The sequence below is a fragment of the Ixodes scapularis genome, unplaced genomic scaffold, assembly GCF_016920785.2.
Source record: "Ixodes scapularis isolate PalLabHiFi unplaced genomic scaffold, ASM1692078v2 PGA_scaffold0__279_contigs__length_252992795, whole genome shotgun sequence".
In the NCBI taxonomy this organism is placed as follows: Eukaryota; Metazoa; Arthropoda; class Arachnida; order Ixodida; family Ixodidae; genus Ixodes; species Ixodes scapularis.
Window position 1 is genome coordinate 25,924,376 of NW_024609835.1, and position 22,537 is coordinate 25,946,912.

At 44.8% G+C, this 22,537-nt stretch overlaps 2 protein-coding genes across 3 annotated transcripts in view; one reads left to right on the forward strand and one right to left on the reverse strand.

Annotated features, from left to right (window-relative positions):
• The window catches only part of LOC8033722 (protein SMG9), a 59,198-nt gene extending 58,661 nt beyond the window's left edge, over positions 1–537 (reverse strand). The window contains exon 1 of the mRNA XM_029988090.4: positions 187–537. Coding sequence (XP_029843950.1) covers positions 187–375 — 189 coding nt within the window. The 5' untranslated portion in view covers positions 376–537. The remainder of the gene's footprint in view (positions 1–186) is intronic.
• A 188-nt stretch (positions 538–725) lies between these two features.
• LOC8036169 (facilitated trehalose transporter Tret1) overlaps positions 726–22,537 on the forward strand; it is a 30,938-nt gene continuing 9,126 nt past the window's right edge. The window contains exon 1 of one of the 2 annotated variants that reach the window (XM_040210069.2): positions 726–807. The gene's annotated coding sequence lies outside the window, so the exon portion shown is untranslated. Of the gene's footprint in view, positions 808–15,562; positions 15,700–22,537 lie in introns of those variants that run through there. The other variant, XM_042290650.1, reaches the window with a different exon arrangement.

Here is a 22,537-nt window from a genome sequence, read left to right on the forward strand (position 1 = left end):
ACTGTCATCTCGGAACGACCATTTACCATTCACCATTTATTTGCATCAACGGTTGCCGCATTACTATTTGAGAATATGACAGGAAAAATTGCTTTTGTTCGGGCAGTCTGACCCGGTTTTCACGGAACGAGAGCAGAACAGAAATCAAGCGCTGTTCCGGCCGTCTGTCCGGAGTCGGTATCTTACCCGGTCGGGATGCTTTGACAAAATCACCACGGGCTTGATTTGCTGCTGACTGGGCTCCGGTTCTGGGTCGCGATCTTGGAAGTGAAGGTACTGCGAACTTTTCAGGCGCACGTAGGCCGGCGTTGCGTGAACCCGCTGCTCCCTCGGAATCCGCTTCTTGGGGTAACCCCTGTCGAACGGGTCTGCCATTGCACCTTTTGTTTCGGGGGACCGACAAACGAGTGTTGCAGTACGGAATCCTTATTGTGATTTGGTTACTATTACGCGATCGCACTGCCGCACACACAAGGGAAGAAAATTTAGATGTAAGCATTCGATAATTCGATGCCAAAGAAAACACGCACTTTTGACTTGGCTTGGCTTGTCTTTAAGCTGACTTTTAAAAATGATCTAAACAGCGCTTCCAGAGTGGCTGTAACATTCTAATAATTATTTAATAAGATTAAAATTGAATCATTTCTGACGAATATTTGAGATGAAACCTGCCGTTTCGATTTGCGTTTGTTAAATAATTTTTTGGTAGCAGTAGAGGCAAGTTGGTAATCAGTGGCGCCACGTTCCCGATAGACAGGAAAGTTGGTTGCTCTGCAATTTGCTCTGCTACGTCGTGTGCCAAGAAAGGTACGCAATTTTATGATTTCCTGCGAATTTGATTTGTTTCTACGGTGCTGATGCTTAAATATGTCACGTCCAATACTCGCCAACTATTTTAGTACTCACGCAGACCATATTAGGTGTAGTTCCCTAAGGCGGGTATGGGAAAAATTAAGACTACGTTTGTCAGCTGGGCTCGTATGGCTGTATCTGGGCTGTATGTGTTCACGGCGCTCAAAGAGTTCGCATCTCGCGGTGCGTGCCATGGTACTGCAGTAGGAAACGACAATCGTGTGTGGCCGCGTTTAGCGCTCTCGGCCAAATATTCATACCCTGGTACTAGTTCAGATTTGCAAGCAGCGGCTTTGAAACGTGTGTGCATTCGAGGGATTGTTGTGTCGACATGATGTTTGGGTTGGTGGGGGGCGGATGACATCATCCGTCGGAATGTTCTGCTTTGTGTGACCAGCTGCAACAGCTGCGACGGCTTATTTGGGCTGAAGCGAGTCCGGAATTGTGACGCTATGATTTTCTGTATCATGAATCGGTGGTTAGCTTGTATTTCACGTGGCGGAGATGCCCCGAATATTGACATGTGTTGGCTACTTTATCAGTAAGGGTTAGAATCTAGATTATTTTGCCCTCTCTCGCATTCTTTCTCAAGTGTGAAGGTCCACGCAACGTGACCTTGTGCTCGCAGTGTCACTAATTATTATTTTTGTTGGGTTATTTTACGCCATTCGCTGCAGGCGTAAATGAGTTCACCGTACGCTAGAGCTGTACGTTGCCAGTGAGAGCTCATGATGTTACTTTGGAAGCATGGATTGAGCAGCCCGCGAGTCCCACAATCCACAGCGCTGCGCAGTGTTGGGAAAAACTATTAAAGTACATTGTGCTTAAAGCACTACTTCAAGTAGGTTTAGATAGCTTTTACTTGAAGTAAGTACGTTCTCTGAGCATGTACTTTACTAAAAGCATTTTTTTTTTTCGGTCTTTAGGGAAAGTTGAACTCCCGACTTTAAAGTACATTTTTCCAATTTCCTCCTGTTAAATTTTTATCACAAAAATATGCTTTATCAGCTCTGAAGAAATACTGGTAGGGATCCCAGTCTCACCAGAAACGTGAGCAGGCGACACCGTTCCGTTTGTTCTGGGGGCGGCTTTCCCGTAATTTTGAGAACTTGCCCTGCCTCTCACTCGGTCAGTGCGAGCGAGGAGGCTAAAATATTAGGAGGGGACAATTAATCATAATGTAACTTCTGAGATTGTGGTGCGGAGAAATAAAAAAACAAGTCGAAAAAAAAAAAACGTCAAAGCAGAATGTCTCAATGTTTTAAGATATTCTCCTTTGTTGTCCTTTCCTTCGACTTGGAAGTTTCGTAATTTTTCTGCACCAGAGTCTTAGGGGTGATGTTATGATAAGTTATCACCAACTTGCCTGTGCAGTCGTTGTTTTACTCCTCCGCAAGACGATTGCTTGCGGAAGCTACATAGCTGACGTTATGCTCTCTTCTAGAATGTTTAAAGTACAGGCGGCGCCCAAATTCAGAAGTCGAAGGGAATTCTGAATTTAACGCCATTTCTGAAAGTAAGTACTCTGTGGCCACTTGACCTTATCCAATGTTCGCTGCCATTCTGGAAAGTAATTGATGCACCCTCGTTAACTCTGAAGCAATGCATGTCAGTAAAAAAAAAAAAAACACTATAGGGAATTAAGGGGCATTATAGAAGATTCTGTTGAAATGTACTTTCAACGTAGAGTACAAGTACATTTCAACAATCTTTCATGATGCCCATTCATTTCCCTATACATAGCTTTTTTAACTGACATGCATTGCCCCTGGGGTAATCGGGGGTGCTTGTACTTTCACTTTACTTTGAAAGTACATTCTATTTATAGTACTTCGAGTACATTGCACCCGGTGTACTTTCTACTTTACTTGGAGTACATCAACTCTCATTTAAATCAAATCAAATCAGTTTATTTTCACCTTGTACAAAGATGAAGGAGCTGTGGAAAAAAGCTGCAGCATTGCAGTTTGACGAGTCCACAGACCCTTAGTATTTACCCCAAGCACTTTTTAGATGTACTTTACCCAAGACTGACGCTGCGGGTAGCGGGCCCAGTGGGCACGTGCTCGATCTATGCAGTGACGGCACGAGCTCCCACTCTACCAAAAGTCCCGACCCCGGAAGTGTACGGGGAGGGGGGGGGGGGGGGGGGGGGAGGGGAGGGGGAGGGAGGGAGGGGGAGGGGGAGGGAGGACGGGAGGACAAGGGACAAAAATTGAAAAACACTCATTGCCAAGATTTTACTGTTTATAGAACGTTCATTATCCCTACACCGTGTATCCATACGTTCTTCCCAAACTCCTGTCACGAAGCAATGAGATGTCGACACATCTGATCAAACGGTGGCTGGTGGCATTGATCTACGGTGTTGATGTAAAATGCACTGGAAAATCGGGCGCCTGTACCTATACTCCGTTTTACCTTATGTTGTACCGCAGACAAGGCTAGAAGCGCGAGCTCATAGCGTTGGGAGCTACTCTTAACGCACGAGAGCTTATGCCGCCGAGATATGCCCTAGAGCATGGAGCTCGCGCTTGTAGCCTTTCCTGCGGTACATCATAAGGTGAAACAGAGTATAGAAAGATCACATTGTCAACGAATGTGTGTGAAACTTGTCCGCAGCTCCGTATTTTGTGAAAAGTTATAACAATGCATTCTTGAAAAGTTTACCACCGGTGAACGCAGTCGTCCTTTTGTGGTAAACCTTCACTGGCGATGGCCTTTTTTTATTTTGGCATGTTTTATGTTTTTATGGTCGTCTTTGAAAAGAGGGTTATACATCATATTATACACTATGGGTGTATAATATGGTGCCCGCCTGAACATAGCAGGCTGGCTCGCCAAGAACCGAATGGTGCTTTGAAAACCAGACGCAGGAATACAGGCGAGAATGGCCGCGATTCTTTGATGTCTCTAAGTACCACCGTGATAGCGGTGCTTCCACACAGACTGCAGTGCGATCTCTCCCTTGACAACCTGTGTCGCCTGCTAAGGCCTCTTACCTTGGGAGTTGGGATACTTGATTCCCTCAACTCGCTACATCTGTAGGCAGTCCCTCGTTCAAAAAGGGCTTTCTTCTCGCACAGACCATCTCCCCGCCTCGCGCTTCGGGTCTCCCCACGGAATCAATTACCCAACCTCGTGGTTGCTCAGACCGCCGAAACAACAACAAAAAAGCGCAGCTTCAAAAAAAAAAAAAAATTAGAAATTTTTGTGAAGCCGACGGTGGACAAAAACAGTGCGCTGCGCCTTCCCCCCCATGGCCAACCCGCGAATGCGGTATGGGAAGGCCCTAGGAAGACGATCAAGCAGGGGAAGAGATGAGGTTTACCTGACTGCTATACAAGCCGCAAGCGCCGGCTTTTTTTTTTTCCCCCATTTCTTTGGAGTTGTCACGTCGTCCGTGGTTTACTGACAATTTGCTACACTTCCCCCTTTTTTTTTTTTAATTTCGTGATTTTCATTAAACCACGGCACAGCCATCAAATCGTGGCTGTGCCGTGACTTGGTGGGTAACTAGCCCTAACAAAAACAGCCACGTGCTTGCCCTTAGCCAAGCACTTAGCTTGGCGAAGCTGAGCAACAATGGGATCACGGAGGGGAGGGGAAGGGGGGGGGGGGGAGGGTGCAGGCATTGTTTAGTAGGCCTTGAGCCAAACGCAGGGGGGCTCAGCATATTGCCCAGCACCCCCTGAAAAATGCCAGCACGTGCTCAAGCCCCCGTGCTCAAGCTTCCTCCGCTCATGCTCCTCCTCCCGCGCTCCTCCCCTCTTCCTCTGCTCCTCCTCCTCCCCTCCTCTTCTCTTCCTCCTGCTCCTTTCTTGACGTATTTCCATTTTGCGGTATACCGTGCTAAACAATCATATAATTTTTTTTTATTCGAAACACATTTCTTTAAAAAGCGTCTTCCCTGCTACATGAATGCCGTTTTCACGATATGTTTCTTGAGCGCGGCGGACATTTGAGAGCAAACAACCGTCACTGTTTGATGAGTAATTAACTAAAATTCGTTAATTAACTTTTAGTTAGTGAAAATAGAGCGTCATCGAAAACCACTGAATTAACTCTTTTTAGAACGACTTGAAGCTCGTGGGAAACTCGGTAGCGCGCCAAAGTTACCACTCGTGAAGCAGGCGCAAAGCTAACAGTGGTGGAACGCGATAACTATCTAATCATCCGCGTATATACGCGTATATGGGCGGTTTCATGTGGATTCAGACAACGAGGTGCAGTCGTATTTTTTTTTTATTTTCCTTCCAATTTTTATATTACGTAGCGCAGGTTCCAAGAAGAACAATCCTTTTTATTTTAGTGTCCTAACAGGTTTAGTTTCTGAGGAAAAAAAAAAAAAAAAAAATCTCAAAGGAGCGGGAGAGAACGACGAGGTTTTGACGATTGTCGTGTGTGGCGTTTTTGAATCACTGTCAATCTCAAAGTATTAAAAAAAAAAAAAAAAAAAGCACTATATTTTTTATTGTGACATATACGCAAGTAGGTAAAACGACATAACTACTATTTTTTATTCGTCGCTCCAATTTTTGCAAAATCCCCAAATATGCCTCCGCGAACAACTGTGACCTAAACTGCGGTTTTTGTTTTTAGTCGATTACGTTTAGTATTGCTTTTAAAATAATGCCACGTGTAGAGCCTTTCATAGCCTTCCAAATTAGGCAATGTTTGTGTCTTTATCATGTACGAGTACTGAGAAATAAATTATAAAACAAAAGGTTTTCACCTTTTGTTCAATTTCAACACGCTGTGTAAAAAAACATTTTTTTTTTTTTTCACGCGTTGCGTTCTTTTTACACCCTTCTTTTAGCCAGGATACAGTCTAAATGTGCTAAAGAAAAGAGCAAATGCAGATGGTGGGCTTATGGGTTTAATTGACGATTGTCGTTTGTGGCGTTTTGAATCACTCTCAATCACAAAGTACTCAAAAGAGAGCTTCTATATTTTTTTTATTGTGATATATATGCAAGTCGGTAAAACGACATTCCAACAACTATTTATTATTCGTCAGTCCAATCTTTGTAAAAAAAATCCACAAACATGCCTCCGCGAACAACTGTGATCTAAACTGCTGATTTTCTTTTAGTTGACTATGTTTAGTGTCGCTTTTAAAATAATACCACGTGTAGAACCTTTCATTGCCTTCCACATTATGCAAATATTGTCTTATTCATGTACGAGTACTGATGAATAAATTATGAAACAGAGGTTTTCACTTTTTGTTCAGTTTCAGCAGCTGTATAAAAAAAAAATATAATTTTTTTAAACCCTTCAGTTGTTTGCACAGTAAAATAAAAGCGTAAAAAATAAAGAGTGGCAAATATAAATAAAAATTATTGTTGTGTTATCAACAATAATTTTGCATTAAAATATAAAATTTCGCATTTAAAAATCTGGGCTTCCAATAGGAAGTGTATTGTACTCTCATGTTTTAAATATTATACTTTGACATTTCTAGCATAGTATAGGTTATGTAGCGCATAGGGTGCCATGATTGGAGATGCTTGAGGCCTCTCCAATCATGGCACCGGCGGAAATTGTCTGAAAACCCGCTTTCGGCAGTTGCGATTTTATAGAGTGTTTAGGCGTTTAGGATTGCAATCTTGTTACTATACGCCTAACGACATCAATGTCTTTTATATGATTTCTTTATTAAACGTCCATTAGATTCTTAAAATGAAGAATAGAATGTACAGCTATAAGCCTATAACTAGGGTTCCGCGTTTTCGGTATCTATTTTTCTTCGGATTCGGGGGTTATTTTTCGGTGTTTATTTTTTCTCTTAGAATCGGTGTTTAATTTCAATGCTGAAAAGAAATCGGTGATTATCGGGGCTTGTGTTGCAAAGCGACTGCATAATTACTAGAAAAAACCACGGCACACCTCGCATTACACACGTTTATGTTACGCTCACCAAACACGTCACACAATGCACATACATATGAAAATAACAGAAAGCGTGACGTTTTCAGAAGCATGATATCAAAACTTGTTGGAAAAAAAAAATGACATGTACGTTGTCAGAGACTCGTCAGTCATCGGAGCACGTTCCTTGCGGCTGAGGAAACGCAGTCCAGAAAACGCACGCTCCATGTTTGCGCTTGAAACGGGGATGGCAAGAAAATCAAAAGTAGCTTTTGACAAGACCGGCCATTCCTTGCTGTGCGCTCTCCAGAAGGTGCGAATGCATCGCCATAGCCTCCTCTATACGGAGAAAGCCTGGCGCGTCGCGTGAAAAGACGGCCGCCGTAAATGGGAAAGGAGGGGCGGAGAAACGGGAGCGGAGAGAACCTTGTCCGCTAGCGCCACAAAAGAGCGAGCGGCAAAACGCAGAAACAATCTTTTTTTTCTCTCTCTCTCTTTTCTTGTCGCTATCGTGGAGAGGAGAAACTCAACGTCCACCCTTTCCCGTTTCTCCCTGCGCCCTTTCGAATCGCCGCGCCCGTTTCTCCCGGAGTACGAAAACGACGGTGACGAAAATACAAAAACAAGCGTGGTTCGGGGAGCGGCCGCTCACGACCCAAGCGCTCGCTGTCTAGGTCTGCCCTTTCTGCTCTGCGCTACCATATTGGTCACCGTTCGCCGCGCTCCTCCTCTCCTTTTTCCTGCGGCCGCGCGCTCTATGGCTCCGTCGTCGATGTGCCAGGCTTTCTCCGTATAGAGGAGGCTATGGCATCGCCCTCCCACCTTCCCCTTTCCCCCCCCCCCCCCCCCCCCCCCGCCCCTCTTTGCCTTTCCTCCTTTCTCCCATATACCAGGAAACCTATGCCTGGACAAAAGACTTGAAAACCGTTGCGCTAAAAAAGGTAAGGGAACGGGGCAATAAACATGGTTTCAAAAGAAAGGGACGACCCCAAGGACAGTGCAGTGGGGCTGTGTTCCGGGCAAACGAGAAAAGAAATCTTTCAGCAAAGCTGCCATTTTTACGCAGCTTAAATTCGGTGTTTTCCGGTTTTTACTGATTTAGAAAAAACGGCTCAGGGGTTAATTATCGGTATTTATTGGTATATACCGAAAACACGGAACCCTACCTATAACCCATAAACCCACCATCGGCATTTGCTCTTTCTTAGCATATTTAGAGGCTTAAGACTCAAAACTAGTGCATATACCTCTAACGGAATGTATGCCGGCTAAAAGAAGAGTGTAAAGAGAACGCGACGCGAAAATTAAATATTATATATATATATATATATATACAGTGTTGAAATTGAACGAAAAGTCAAAATCTTCTCTGTTTCATAATTTTTTTCACAGTACTCGTGCATGATAAAGACACAAACTTTGCTTAATTTGGAAGGCAATGAAAGGTTCTATATCTGGTAATATTTTAAAAGCGACATAAACATAGTCGACTCAAAAAAAAAAAAAATCCGCAGTTTGGGTTTTAGTTGTACGCGGAGGCATGTTTGGGGATTTTTACAAAGATTGGAGGCGACGAATAATAAATAGTAGTTGGAATTTAGTTTTACCTACTTGCATATATATCACAATAAAAAAATATAGAAGTTCTCTTTTCAATAAGTTGAGATTGAGAGTGATTTAAAAACGCCACACACGACAATCGTCAATTGAACCCATAAACCTACCATCGGCACTTGCTCTTCGTTAGCACATTTAAAGGCTTAAAGCTAAAAATCAGTTCAAATACCTCTAACAGAATGTATTCTCGCTAAAAGAAGGGAGCGAAGAGAACGCGACGCGAGAAAAAAAAAATAATAATTAAAAATTGGCTTTTTTTTTTCTACAGCGTGCTGAAATTGAACAAAAAGTGAAAATTCCTGTTTCATAATTTATTTCTCAGTACTCGTACATGACAAAGACAGATACTTTGCTTAATTTGGAAGGCAATGAATGGTTCTACACGTAGTGTTATTTTAAAAGCGATACGAAAAATACTCAACTAAAAAAAAAAAAAAAAAAAAATCCGCAGTTTAGGTCTTAATTGCTCGTGGAGGCATGTTTGGGGATTTTGCGAAAATTGGAGCGACGAATAATAAATATTAGTTATAATTTCGTTTTACCTATTTGAATATACATCACAATAAAGAAATATAAACGCTCTCTTTTGAATACTTGGAGATTGGGAGTGATTCAAAAACGCCACACACAACAATCGTCAAAACCTCGTCGTTTTTTCCCGCTTCTTTTGAGATTTTTTTTTTCTCGGAAACTAAACATGTCGGGACATTAAAATACGAAGGATTGTTCTTCTTAGAACATGCGCCACGAAGTATAAACATTTGAGGCAAAATAAAAGATACGACTGCACGTCGTTGCCTGAATCCAAATGAAACCGCCCATATATATATATATCAGGGTGTCGAACCGGAACCGAACCGAACCGGAACCGAACCGGTATTTTTTCCGGAACTGAACCCGAACCCGAACCGTTATATTGTTATCGCGATGAACCCGAACCGGAACTGAACCGGAAAAAAAATAACGCTTACCGGCTCATGTCAAAACGGTTCGGCCACGCGCTGTTGACAATGAATGTGCTATCGATGACATTTGTTTTTTAAGTGCCGTCAACTGACACACACCTCGCTTACATATTTTTCTTCTCCACTCAGACTTAGGAATATAAACGCTGCATCCATGAATCTTGACAAACGCTGCATCCATGAATCTTGACAAACGCTGCATCCATGAATCTTGACATAGGAACCAGTATTGCGCTGGTCGCGGCTTGCACGGAAGAAAGAAAATTGAAAGGCTGTGCAAAAAAAAAAATCGCGTCACGGGGTTTTATTTTTCTACAATCTCGTAAATCCTAAATGCTGCTGTGTGCTCATTTCATAACACGTTTCTAGAACGCGCGAGTTCTTGAAGCTTGCTTCCATCGGAATGAGAAAAGAAAAGGCTGTGGAGTTCGATAATAATGCATCCGGTTTCGTATAGGCACTTAGAAGCTAACATATTTGTGAGGCAGCGAACTCTTCTATTTTAATATTTATCCTATTACGTCCTTCTGGCGTTGCGTTCGGTGAAGTGTTTTTTTATATTCCGTATCTTGTTTAATGAAAACTTCTTTAAAGCCTAGTTCACATGCAGCGGTTTTGGCCCTAGAGCGGCGCGATTTTTGCCGTTGCGGTAGGGTGCCTGCATGTCTGCATGTCTGTCTGTCTCAGGGTGAGGACATCCATTGTTGACCTGAGTGTGCCAGCGCGTGACACTCTCGCGCACTCGGTGCGTGACTTAGGCGGCAAAATGGCGTCTATACATTAGCCAAAGCTACGCGCTCGAGCTGAGTGACACCGGATCGCGCGCACTTCAAAATGCATAAAAAAAACGATTGGGCGGAAAAATGGCTGAGATGTCACCACTCAAGCAAAAGCGCGCGTGTGTATGAAGGCACTCTACGTTGCGGCGCTCTGGCCAGCACTAGCAATTCTGCGGCACGAGCGCCGCGACGGCTGAAATCGCGCCGCTTTAGGGCCAAAATCGCTGCATGTGAAACACGCTTAAGGGTCTAATTTGAGTTACCGAAGGCTAGTTCAAATAAAGAAAGCTGTATTATCTCCCCGCTGTTCCTTCAATTGCTTACACGCCGAGGTGGCGGGATAGTTAGCGAGTTCTACTTGTAACTGGGTTTGTAAGGAGGTCACGGATTTTACAGCTACTGGGTCGGACCCAATTAGATGAAGTCCGAATGCGTAAACGTCGGTGAGGTAACCTTTGAGTGAACACAAAGAAACCATTCCTGGTAGAAATCCCTGAGCCTTACACTACGATGTATCCCGTTTCGTATGTGCTGATTTCAGATGTTTTATTTGTAAATTCTTTTGATGTTGCAATTTGTCATTTATAATTTGCGAACCGGTTCGCGAACCGGTTCGCGGATCGAATTAATCGAACCGGAACTGAACCGGAACAAAATAAATTTACCTGAACCTGAACCGTAACCGAACCCGTATTTTTTTCGGTTTCACACACTGATATATATATTGTGGTATTCTCGCTCACCGCTTGCCCGGAGAAAGTAAATAGAGTTCTCACACCTAGGAGCTCCGCTCTGTCTAAGTTCTGCCGGTGCCAGGAAACAGGACAGCAGGAGCAAGGCGGGAGAACGAGACAGAGTTAGAATCAACACTTTGACGAAGCACGTAATTCTCTCGATGTCATCCTACTTGCTCTCAGCTCTGTCAAAGACTGCTCGGCGTTCTTGATTTCCTCCGCGTTTGTCTTGAGCGTGCTTCCCCGAGATGGCACAGCAGAAACAGCGGGTGCACGTCCCCCGGGACCAATTGGCATGTTTTCCTGCATGACTGGTATGAAGTTCTTCTTTGTCTTGCACGAAATAGGGGGATCGGTGTCCGGGTTGGCTGGCGCACACCAGCTGGGAGCACGTGGAGCGGAAGCTCGTGCTGCAGAACCCAGGGTACCATGCCCAGGGATCCTTGGCTCAATCCCAACCCTGCTTTTCGAACTGGATGAGCATCGCTCCGGCGTGCGGTCGTGTATCACTACTGCGTGGTGCACGTTAAAGACCCCAGGCTAGCGGTTCTACTGCACTGGCTAAATTGTTCATCTACCACGAGTGACCTGTCACAACTTTGAAATGGCTGACCAACACGCTGTGTAAATATCCGCGCAACCCCGATTATTAATTATTTCTCTCGCTTCGCTTACCACACGATAGATGGCGCATAGCTTCGAACATTAGAATATTTGGCGATTTACATCACATCGCTAATTATTCAACAAAATGTGGCTCAAAGTATTCTTCAACAAAACTTTTAAGAAACATTCGAGGGCAAATTATTGTGTATGAGGTAGGCTCTGATCCAATAGACGATGTGAATTTGACTGACGTGCTGTGGCACCGCGGATGCATTGCTGTGAAAAGGCAGAGAGCTAGCTTTCGGAGAAAAGAAGGTATAAAAGAGTCCGCTTTTGCTAAAAAAGTTCTATAGCGATTTTTTTTTTTGTGTTTTTGCTCTTTATTTTTCTGTTTTGGTTTTCTTTTCACACCTTTTACGGCGTGCGGTGGATGAAATTCGGTTTCAAAATTGTTTTATGGTCCCTTTAACGCACGTTGTTGAAAAAGTAATAGAGCAGCTGCTGATCTCCTGAGGTTCCAGGTCGATTGCGAACACTTCAAACCACGTTGAGGTTCGAATTCGCGAAGTTTGAAGCTTTCGAGGTTTCTGAAAATTTGAGTTCGGCAGTTACAATTTTCGTTTCTAACTTGATCATTTCCAATTTTTCTCAAATTTCTGTCACTTTTCGAAGTAGGTCTTCAAAGACAACTATCGTGCTCTGGCTATTATATCACCTTTTTTTTTTGCCTTTCGCGCATCTTTCTCATTCCAGCATAAGCATGGTCTGCTATGCTTATGCTAGTTGCTAATTATTTAAAACAGGTCAAGTAAGTTTCGATTGAAACAAGTCTTTGGATAAATTCAATTTATCTTCGAAGCTTATTCAGTGGTCCAAGTTCACCCGTGTTTTGTACTCCAAAAGGTCGAAAATTGTCGAATTTCGCCACGCATTAAATTCTGAAGTCGGAGAATCGTCAAACATTTAAACGCAATCAGTTCTAAAGTTTGAAAATCGTCGAATTTCTCAACGTAGTAAGTTCGTAAAGTTTCGAAGCTTCCAAACCGTTTGGCTTGGTCTTGATAAGTTTTCGCGTGGAGAATTTCCCCGTTTTTAGACGTAGTAACCTGGAAAGGCGAAAACGTTCGAATTTCTCAATGTACTAAGTTCCAAAAGTACTACGTTCCGAACCCTCGATTCGATCGTCGCGCTCTAAAAAAGGTGAGCTGCATCTGCAAAGGCAACATTTGTTTTTCTTTTTTTCTCTTTTTTTTTTTCTTTTACAAAAGCCTTTTTTTTTACATATTTTTGCAATTGTAAAGCAGGTTAATCTCAATAGTCGTTTTTTAAATTGCCTGCAATGTTCATTTTGCTGTCGGGGATATAAAAATGTATCTTTATTTTTATGTTTTCTATTTAAACTGTCAATAAGAAGGCCACACGGAAGCACATGGAATTCACAATCTTTGTGACGCGGCATAGTTAACAAGAGGCACGTTTTTCCCCTCTCGGATTCCGTCGGTGTATCTCGAGTTGCGTTCAACAACAGCTAACGAGGATGATGCATCCGTGGCGTTTCGTTTCTCGGAAGGCGGAAACATATCCAGGCGTGCAGGCTTCCGTTCCGATCGCTCGAAGCACATGGGGAATAAAGTCGCCGAAGAACCGAGTTTTCAGTCAACCGAGCAGCTGTCCGCACGGAGTGTATACCTAGCCAGTGCCGCACTCATGCCGTCGAACGTAGAGGAAACGAAGCCTTCGACGGCCGCTGCTGTACCCGATGCAAAGCTGGGCGCCTGCAAAGGTATAGGGGTCCGCCGTTCTTCGAGCTAGTTTTGTGAACAAAGAAAGGCTGAAACAAAAAAAAAAAAAAAAGGAAATATATGGATGTGCCAAGCGGTTCACGACTGCCCAATAGATGGCGCAAGTGTGTCTAGCTAGTTGTCGCGGTCCGCCGACCGATTTAAAGGGTTTAGCCGTATCCATCCATCCGTCGTAAGAGATCCCAAGAGGCTTTAAAGGGGGGCACCAACGTTGCTTAACGCTCAGTTGGGAACTCACCCTTGATACCTGGACCGCTGGCGTCCACCGAGACCGAGCTAAATATGATAACAGCGCCACTCTTTAGCGGCGAGTTGAAACGTGAAAGCTGCTTTACATGGCTACTGCGAGATGGCCCTGCGAATGACCCTGCGAGATGGCCCTGCGAGATGGCGCCACCGGCCCTTGCCCGACTCGACGTGCAGCCGGGCAGTTCCCGGAGTGGACGCTGCGGGAGAAATGGCGGCGTTGCGATCGCCATTAGCTCGGTTCTCGAGTACGGATTGGAGCGACTTTTTTTAAAGCAGGCTCTATGGCAGTTTCCCAACTGAGATGTTCTAGTAACGTTGAGGGGCACTGACACCCCAAAGGTCGCTTTTTTCGTGTGTCGCTGTTGTTTAAAACGATGCAAATGTGCAATATAGCTAGGCACGCAAAAAAAAAAAAAAAAAAACGCAAAACATTTTTTTATACGCGCGCGCGCGCGCCTTTTTATCTTGGGCATTTTTGTCTCCCTCTCCTCACCTGCTTGCTGCATTTTGTTTGTGGCGTAATCGATTATGAAATTTAGAAGCTTTCTAAACGAAATTTCTTTAATATTTAATAACGACGTTCGTAAAACATATTTTTAACGCGATTGCGAACGCTGAGCTCGAAAATATATATGGATTCTGATATACCAGATTTACAACTTTTGCTAATTTATTTTTTAAGTACTCAATTTGATGGTCCCATGACATGTTTTGTGAAAACAACTCCAAGCGTTTTGAATGAGTCAACCTATTCAATATTTACTGAGTTTATATAAATGCGTTCTGATGGAGAAATAACTTTATTTTTCGGCCTAAATATCATGACTTTTGTTTTATTGGTATATATTTTTAAAGAGTCTCTATCGGTCCATATTCCTAGTTTATGTAGTACTGTGTTGGCCATAGATGTAAGTTGATGTGCCTCATCAGCAGTAAAAAGAAGCGTCGCATCGTCAGCATATATAACAAATTTAGTGGTCTGGTCAATGTTCACGATATCATTCACATAAGTATTAAAAAGAAAAGGCCCTAAAATGCTGCCTTGAGGTACACCGGATATTACCGTTTTTATTGTGGAAATGAAATTTCCACAATTGAATATAGGATCCAAGAAGAGTTAAAGCTTCTCCACGAATTCCATAATATTTCCAGCTTGTTCAATAATAGTTCATGGTTTAAAAAATGAAAAGCTTCAGTAAAGGAAAGGAAATTGAAAAGGAAATCGTCGAACAGTCAAAACAACTGCTTTTGGTGTCTGTGTACCGTAGTTTCGTTTGTAACTCTGCCGGGGCAGCCTTTCACGCAGAACCGGCGCGACCTGGCCCCTCACGTCGCTCACAAAAGTCTACTGCGCGTTCTCTTCAACCTCTCGCCGTTTCAAAGATTTCGATATCGCTGAAAGGGCCCTAAAATAAGTTGTAACGCGAAAGTTAAGCGTCGTCTGCTCACGGCGATAGGCGTCACGCACGGAGAAGAGCTGTTGATCGCGGGACACGGGCGAACACGACACCGGGTCGGGACGGTTCGGTGGCGTGAGAGAAACTCGAGTTGCAGGACGGCACAACCTTTGACGTCACTGGACTGGCGCGAATCGCGCGGAAACTTCAAAATCGGCTTTTGGAATTTTTTTTTTTTTTTTTTTACTTCACAAATATTGAGTTTTCAAGTTTCGGATTTTAAGGGTAATGTCCAGGCATCGGTTTTCAATCGCTTCGGATAATTAAAAAAAAAAAGATTTTGACTTGTCAGTGCGCCTTTGAAGCACTTGGGCGTAACCTGTCGCAAGTGAGTAAACCGGCCTTTACCCTGTGTTTTGACTGCGCGTGCAAACTGCATGCTGGCTTGACCCCGAAGTCTTATCGGCGGGGGTGGGAGAACTCTGGGATGTTCGTCGGGGAGTCCACGGTTCCGTCTATCGCATGAACACACGTTGTGACGGAACGCACTTCGCTCGCAGCCATTCCAGCTGGCGTCTTTCCTGTCCAGCTTATCTAAGTTTGTCCAATATCGTGAGCAGATATCTCTTGTTTCAAGCAAAATTGCGTGGCGTCATCGATACGGGCGACAGAAGCTTGCGATTGCCCAGATTTCTGATTTCTGAGTCTCTGCGTCGCTCGCGGTGCAAGTTTTGGGGGAGCTTGAAGCCACGTTGTGCGCTACTACGGATTCGCCAACTTGGACGTTAGTGAAGCAAGCGTCGATCACTTGGTAGCCCGTGACTGTGAGTTGGAAGATATATGTGCTCCGCACTGCTCAGTCTCTCCCTTCGTTTGACGGGTTTCTGTTGTGTGTTCTTGTTTCTTCGACGGTTCAGTTTCATCTATTGTTTTCTTGCTCTCTGCTGTTGGGCGCCAACGCAGAAAGCGAACTTCAGCTCGATATCTCGCTTACACCGTTGTCCACGATGCGCCTCTGTCACACGTCAATGTTAATAGAGAGTTTTAGAATGGGGGGGCTGCAAAGATTTTGGTCCCCAAAAACAGCATGGAGCGTCGCATTGCGCAAGCGCAGAAGTTCTCCGCATGGGCTGTGCGGCGCCCCAAGCTGTTCGGGGGAGTAAAAGCGGGGAGGCACCTTATTCTAGAACTCCCTAATGTCATTTCCATCGAGTGACTTTTGTATGATCGGTTAATCAGCTCGCGATGCTGACTGCGGGCGTCGCGCACTTTCTCATTCGGTACTGGGAGAGTCAATCACAGCGATCGGCAGAGCGGACGACGAGGCCGAGAGAAAAAACGGTACTGTTCCTGCGGTGCTTCGCTGCAATTTGTTTTTTCTAATATCACGTTTTTTTGGACCCTCACTGCCAATCTTCTAACGGACTTTTTTTTTTTTTTTTAATATAATCCTTTGTTCATTTTTTCTTTCGCCCTCGCCAGCCAAGCCCAGTGCTCTCGCCAAATCGGTTACCCCTTTAGGGAGAGCAGGACAAAATCCCCCTGCGCTTGAAAACCACACGTTCTAGCGTCTCGCTTTCACCGTGGCATACGGCACATATGTGTCTATCTCTTGAAATTTAGCTCCATATCTATTTTTCCTTAACACTCACGTTTTCGCCTCAAACAGTAGAGAGCTTCCCCGTGAATTGTCAAACACTTGTTCCTTCTTTATATCCTGTTTTTGTTAACTGTACGTTGCTAAAACTGATTTCTTTTGCATTCTTCCCACACACATTTTCGTTTCGTATTTTTTCACTCTTTTCCACTGAAATAATATGATCAGCCCCATATCACCTTCGTATAAACAAAATAAAATAATTAATTAAATAAAATCAAGTAAACCAAACACCGTCGCTAACAAATGGTGCAGTGCAACACAGTGCAGTGTAGTGCAGTAGAGCGGAGATGGTGCAGTGCAGTCGAAATGCAGTGGAGACAAAGGCTGCCTTTGACTCCACTGCGTTATAGTCGAACGCATTCGAATGCGAAAGCCAAAATCCGGCGTTTCGTGTTCTCTCGTGTTCCGACGAGTGCAGTGGAGACAGAGGCAGCTATAGCTTTAGGTCTACCCACTAATCGTTCCAATCAGAGCTCGCCGTCCTGACGTCCCCGCTAGCTCTCGGCTCCTCCTCTACATCAGTTCCTCGGCGCAACTCTTAATTACCCGAGCATCGAGGAGAATGCTGGAAATGCAGGTCTACGAGTTGCACGCGCTCACAAGTGAATAACCAAAATAAGACGTTGACGAACGCACGTGCAAGATGGATTTTGTTTTAGGCTTTTGCTTGGGAGCATTTACTGCTGCAGACGCCGGTGCACGTGCAGACTCGTAGCGTGCTCCTTCGTGCTTGGGGAATTTCGCAAAAGGTCTAAGACGCTTTAGAGCGGCTGTGCATGGGCGCCGCCATAACCGCCCTTCAGTTTTTGTTTCCTCTTATTTTTATCCCTTCGCTTCATCATTACCACAGCAGGACAGGTTATTCCCATTTTAGATTCGAGTGTATCCTTCTCCCCAGCATTTGCCTTGGTGAAGGCTCGTCAAAGGCCTCTTCAGTGCCTCGGTATCTCGGTAAGACAAGAGAAGGTCAGCAAGGCTATAATCTGGCACAAATGCAAAGCGTCTATAGGGGGTATTCACTGGACGCAATATTTGAGGACGCTGTTTGGAGCGCATGCTCTATACGAGCTCACAAAAATAGGCTGCCAAGACAATTTACATTTTACAATTTCTAAGTGAGAGCATATAAATTTGTTTTTAAAAATGCGTGTTTCTTAACCTGCAACGTTAAATGGCATAACAGGTTTAAACCAATCAAAAATGAATAAATAGGATCCAATGACCAAAAAGAAAATTTAGGCAATTATAAAAAAAATGTGAACTATGTGTTTACGTAATTTTTAAAGCTTATTCAAATTAGGTAGGTCGAGCATCGCAATACCCTCTGAGATATGTATGAATTCCAGGTGTACTTAGCTATTTCTATTTTCTATTATAGTTTATTCTGTTTAAGTTTCATTTATTTCCTGTAACTAGGGTTGATGTATTGCTTTATTATAAAAAAAAAACAAAAAAAACTCAGATCTAGATTTATTCTGCCAAGGCAGACAATGTTGATGTGGAATGCACGTCGCAAAATAACTGGAAGCCATCAGCACTCACTCCCTGTTGATCCAGACGCCCGTGACATCAAAATGATAAAAAAAAGAGAGAGGGGGGGGGGGGGTGCACTTAATAAACAACAAAAATTAAGTGTTAAAAATGCCCATGGCTTGGTAAACCAAGGCCGTTTGATCTTCTAGATGCTCTAACGTAGCCAGGCACTACAGGTGGTGGGAGGGGGTTAGGAAGGAATGGGGTATAGATACAGCAACCGGCCACTGTAAAAGGCAATGTTCTTTATTGGCATATAGGGCAGGAGGGATCGGTACGGCGTCGAAAGTTGTAGAGTTTAGCGGGAGTTCGAAGGGTATTTGTTCTGATATTTCTAATGATTTGGGTTTGCGCGACATCGAGGTTATGGTGGGGCCGAGGTAGGCGTCGCTGAGAGTTGCGGAGCTGCCTTTTGTGAGATTTGATTGAACGTTTGTAGATCAAAGCCTCGTCGCTTGTCGGTGGGCTATGCCAGGTTTTACCAGGTGCCCGGATATGCATTTCGAGGGCAAGTTTATGAACCAGCTCATTAGCTGCAATCCCTGCATGACCTGGGATCCACCGAAGTGTGTCCGAGGATGAAGCGTGTATAAAGCCGCTTCAAGGCCTGCTCGGATATCTGAGGGGATTTCGGGCTGCTGGAAGGCGCGAATGGCAGCCTGTGAGTCCGTATAGACCGTGTATTCGGATGTGCGAGTCAGTTGGACAAAATCTTGTATAAAAAGTTAAAGAAACTCCAACCAATCCGTAAAAACTAGGGGCGCCTAGTTTTTTTAGAATTGGTTCGAGTTTCTTTAATTTTCGAAGTTTTTACCCTACCAGGCAGATTTCTGTCAAGTGATTAGCTTTAAAATTTTGTATAGCGTGTATGATGGGGAACGAATTCTAGTGTGATGGCATTGGGGAGGCTGCTATATGGACCGCTGGTGTCAACTTGGGAGGTTGGGGATTGTGGTGTGTAGCTTGCGTATGCCCCAGTTCCCGTGGCTCCTGTCTCCAAGACGGACGCATCAGAATAAGCTATGATTTGTGTGTGAAAGGATGGGTTGTGATGGCTAGCGTGCGCCCTCCGGCGTCCATCGTCTATGTCCGCCCCCGGGGACATGTGGCGAGGTGCGGGGGCAAAGCGCAGGTTTGAGGGTTGGGTAGGTATATGTAGGGGAAGGTCAATGGGAGAAAGTCCTGCCTGCTCAAGGATCTATCTACTCTGCGGTGTTTCCGAGAGGCCGGCTATTTGTCGATACCGATGTAGGTGCAGAAGAGAGATGAGGGGGGGGGGGGGGGGGGGGGGAAATAGTCCCGTATCGTAGAGTTTCTGTTTGGGGGTGGATTGAGAGAGGTTCAGGGAGGCCTTGCCTAGGGTGTTCAATGCTGCAGTTTGGTGAGTTGTTGGTGTGTGTGTGTAAAATTTGCTATAGAATAGATTCTTATTTAGCGCTAATGCGTGAACTAGTTTGCTCGCTGCATGCTTCTTGACCAATCTGCGTGCCAGGCAAGTAACCGAGTGGCGTGTGTTTATGGCTGAATTGAAGTTTGCACGGTGTGTCCTCTCCTGTTAATGTATGCCTGGATTTTTACGTGAGGGGACTCTCGGGGATGGGGTTTTGGCAGATATGTAGAGATATGTGATGATTAACAGAGCGCTGATACTGGGTATCCGCAAGACGAAGCTGTTCGGATTTGTCGGGGTCAGGTTGAAGGCCCGTTTGTATGAGGTATTTACTAATGATGTTTAGTCCCTGCTGCAGAGTTGACACCACTTCTCGAAGTGACCCGTGGATGCACCAGAGGGTGAGATCGCCCGCGTAGAAGATATCTGACACGTGGCGATTTGTTGGAGGCGTCCTGCCACCTGGGCTATGCCGCGATTAAATAAGGTAGGGGAAAGTACCGCCCCTTGTGAGGTGCTGCGTGTGAGCGTGATTGATGGGGTCGTCTCATCAGCTATACAAAATCTGGCTGTGCGATTTCTGAGGAACTTGATGGTGTATGTGTATAGCTTGCGTCCGCAGCTTGTTGCTCGAAGTGAGGGGAGTAAGTGGTCGTGGCCGACGTAATCGAATGCTTTACGAACATCAATAGTGACGAAGGCGGGCGCTTGAGCAGAAGATGGCGATAGAATGGTATGCTGAATGATGAGAAAGAGGCCTTGGGTAGATACGTGGTGGCGGAATCTGATTAGTGTATGCGGATAAAACGCGATGGCTTCCAGATGGTCCTGGTAGCGGTCCAGGACCATTCGCTCTATCGTCTTTCCCACGCAAGTAAAGGAAATTGGGCGAAGTTTGCTGAGTGAGTGGAGTTTTCCCGGCTTAGGTATCATAGTGATAAGAGGATTTCCACTCTTGGGGTAAGGTGCCCTCCGACCAGTGTGTATTGATGGGAGCTAGAAGTTGTTCTTTTTCCTCCTCGGGGAGGTTGCGAAGTATACAGCGTGTACGTAACACCATCCTCCCCGGGAGCTGATATTTTGTTTTGTTTTGTGCCAAGGCCCAGTCTAGTTCTGCTAAGGTGATAGATCTGTCGGAATTTTCAGGGCCTGTGTAGGGTGGGTAGTTTGATGCAAGTGGTGTCGATATGCACAAATCCTGTAGTGTCTGAATCAGCTGTGTGTAGCCCGGTAGAGTGAGATATTTAGCTATAGTGGGTATGTGAGGTTGGTGGGAACCTAGCAGGGGGATCGTAGTAGGATTCAAGTGGATTTTCGGTCGAAGGTTTCGTTGATCTTGTCATACACGTTATTTCAGTTCAATATGTCTCGTTACAGTGCTTACTGCTGTTCGCCTTGAGGAGTTGGTGATTAAAGGGCTGTTGGCTGATACGTCTCAGGACACGTTTCCGTCGTTTTCAGAGGCGCATCACGTAAGGATCAGGTTGTGTTGACGGAATTGTTGTGTTTTCTGTTTTCGTGGACTGTGCCTGAGCTTGCTTTATTGAGCGTTTCCAGGCTTCATATGAGCCTGACTGGTTGTCAGAGGCATCAAAACGAAGTTTATTTGGCTGCCAGATTACTTGGAAGACCGACGTTAACATGACTCTTCACAAAGGCGTAGCATTCGAAAAGATACCGCATCTTCTGAAGATCTCTTGGTATCAATGTCTCGTCCTCGAACCGGGACGTCCACCACTGTGAATCCGATGTGACAGAGTTGGGCGTTCGCCGCGAGTGCAGGACACATATGAATCATACAAGATATATAAGAACATGTAAGAACCATATAGGAACCATATAAGAACCATATAAGAAACTTGGGAGAGAAGTTTCTTATAAGTTTCTTATCTGGTTTTTACATGTCCTTATATATCTTATATGTTCTTATATTTCTTGAATGATTCATATGTGTTTATTGGACGCGAGAAATTTCTCATACGTATGGCTTTTTCACTCGGGACGCCACGTTGTTTTAGATGTGGGCGATATGGACACCCAGCCGACAGTTACGTCACAACATATCCCACTGCTGCTCGGAAAAAAGACTCATGAGAGCGACGACCGGTCGCAGCTGCTAATTAACGTCACGGAGGTTGTCGACGCCTTTGGGTACACCCTACCGGTTGCAGCGTTTGCCCAGTATGGGGAACAGGAACCCGCTAAAGAAACAGCCATGCAGTTAGAGACGGCCGCCCTTAAGAAAGAAGACGATCTAGGTGGCGTCCTTGGACCAAGAGGCTCCACCTAATGACGATGACAAGGAGTCAACGTCGTCCACGTCAAGAATCGTCGTCGAAGTAGTTGCTGGACAACGAGAAACAGAGCGCCAGGCCATTATCTGCGCCTGCGGCCATAAAGATCTCTCCGGCATTGCATTTCAAAAAGGGGGCGGGCTTTTTTTACGTTGCTTCGGAAATAAAATGATATCGCACTTAAAGATATCTTGACCTGGAAATAAATTTCGCAATGTGACATCAAGCCCAACGTGAGCGCGTGAAATGGCATGCTCGGTGTCGCATCGCTCGGTCGAGACATATTTCAGGCCGCGTCATTTGCCGAGCTCCTTCCGCACAGACCGTAGCGATGCATCCTCGGTCACTGGCGTTCCTTTCATCAGCTCAGTCAGTGAAAAGGGCGAGCGATGCCGGGTCCCAATTATCGTGCCATCTCCGTGTCTAAAAGGCGTCCCTCCCTTTTGCCACTTCAACTTTATTACCATTAGAGCGTTTTAGGTATCGCCGTTCGCATTGGCTCAACTGCGAGCCCTAAAGATGGATGTTGAAAACGCATCGCTGTGCAGTAAGCACACAGAACCTTTCTGAGAGTGCGGTACAAAACCCACTCGCATGAGAATCTAAATCTGACAAAACCTCATCCCAGTTCTTTTTTTCTTTGTTTTTTAGCACTTTGTTTCGGTAAAATGGTGGCAAGACTCAACGATAAAGCCTAAGTTAGCGGCTGCTGATGTCAGCAGTTCATGGAAGGCGAACTCCGAGGTCGAAAGTGCTTCCGCGATTGTCTCGTATGATAATACAGA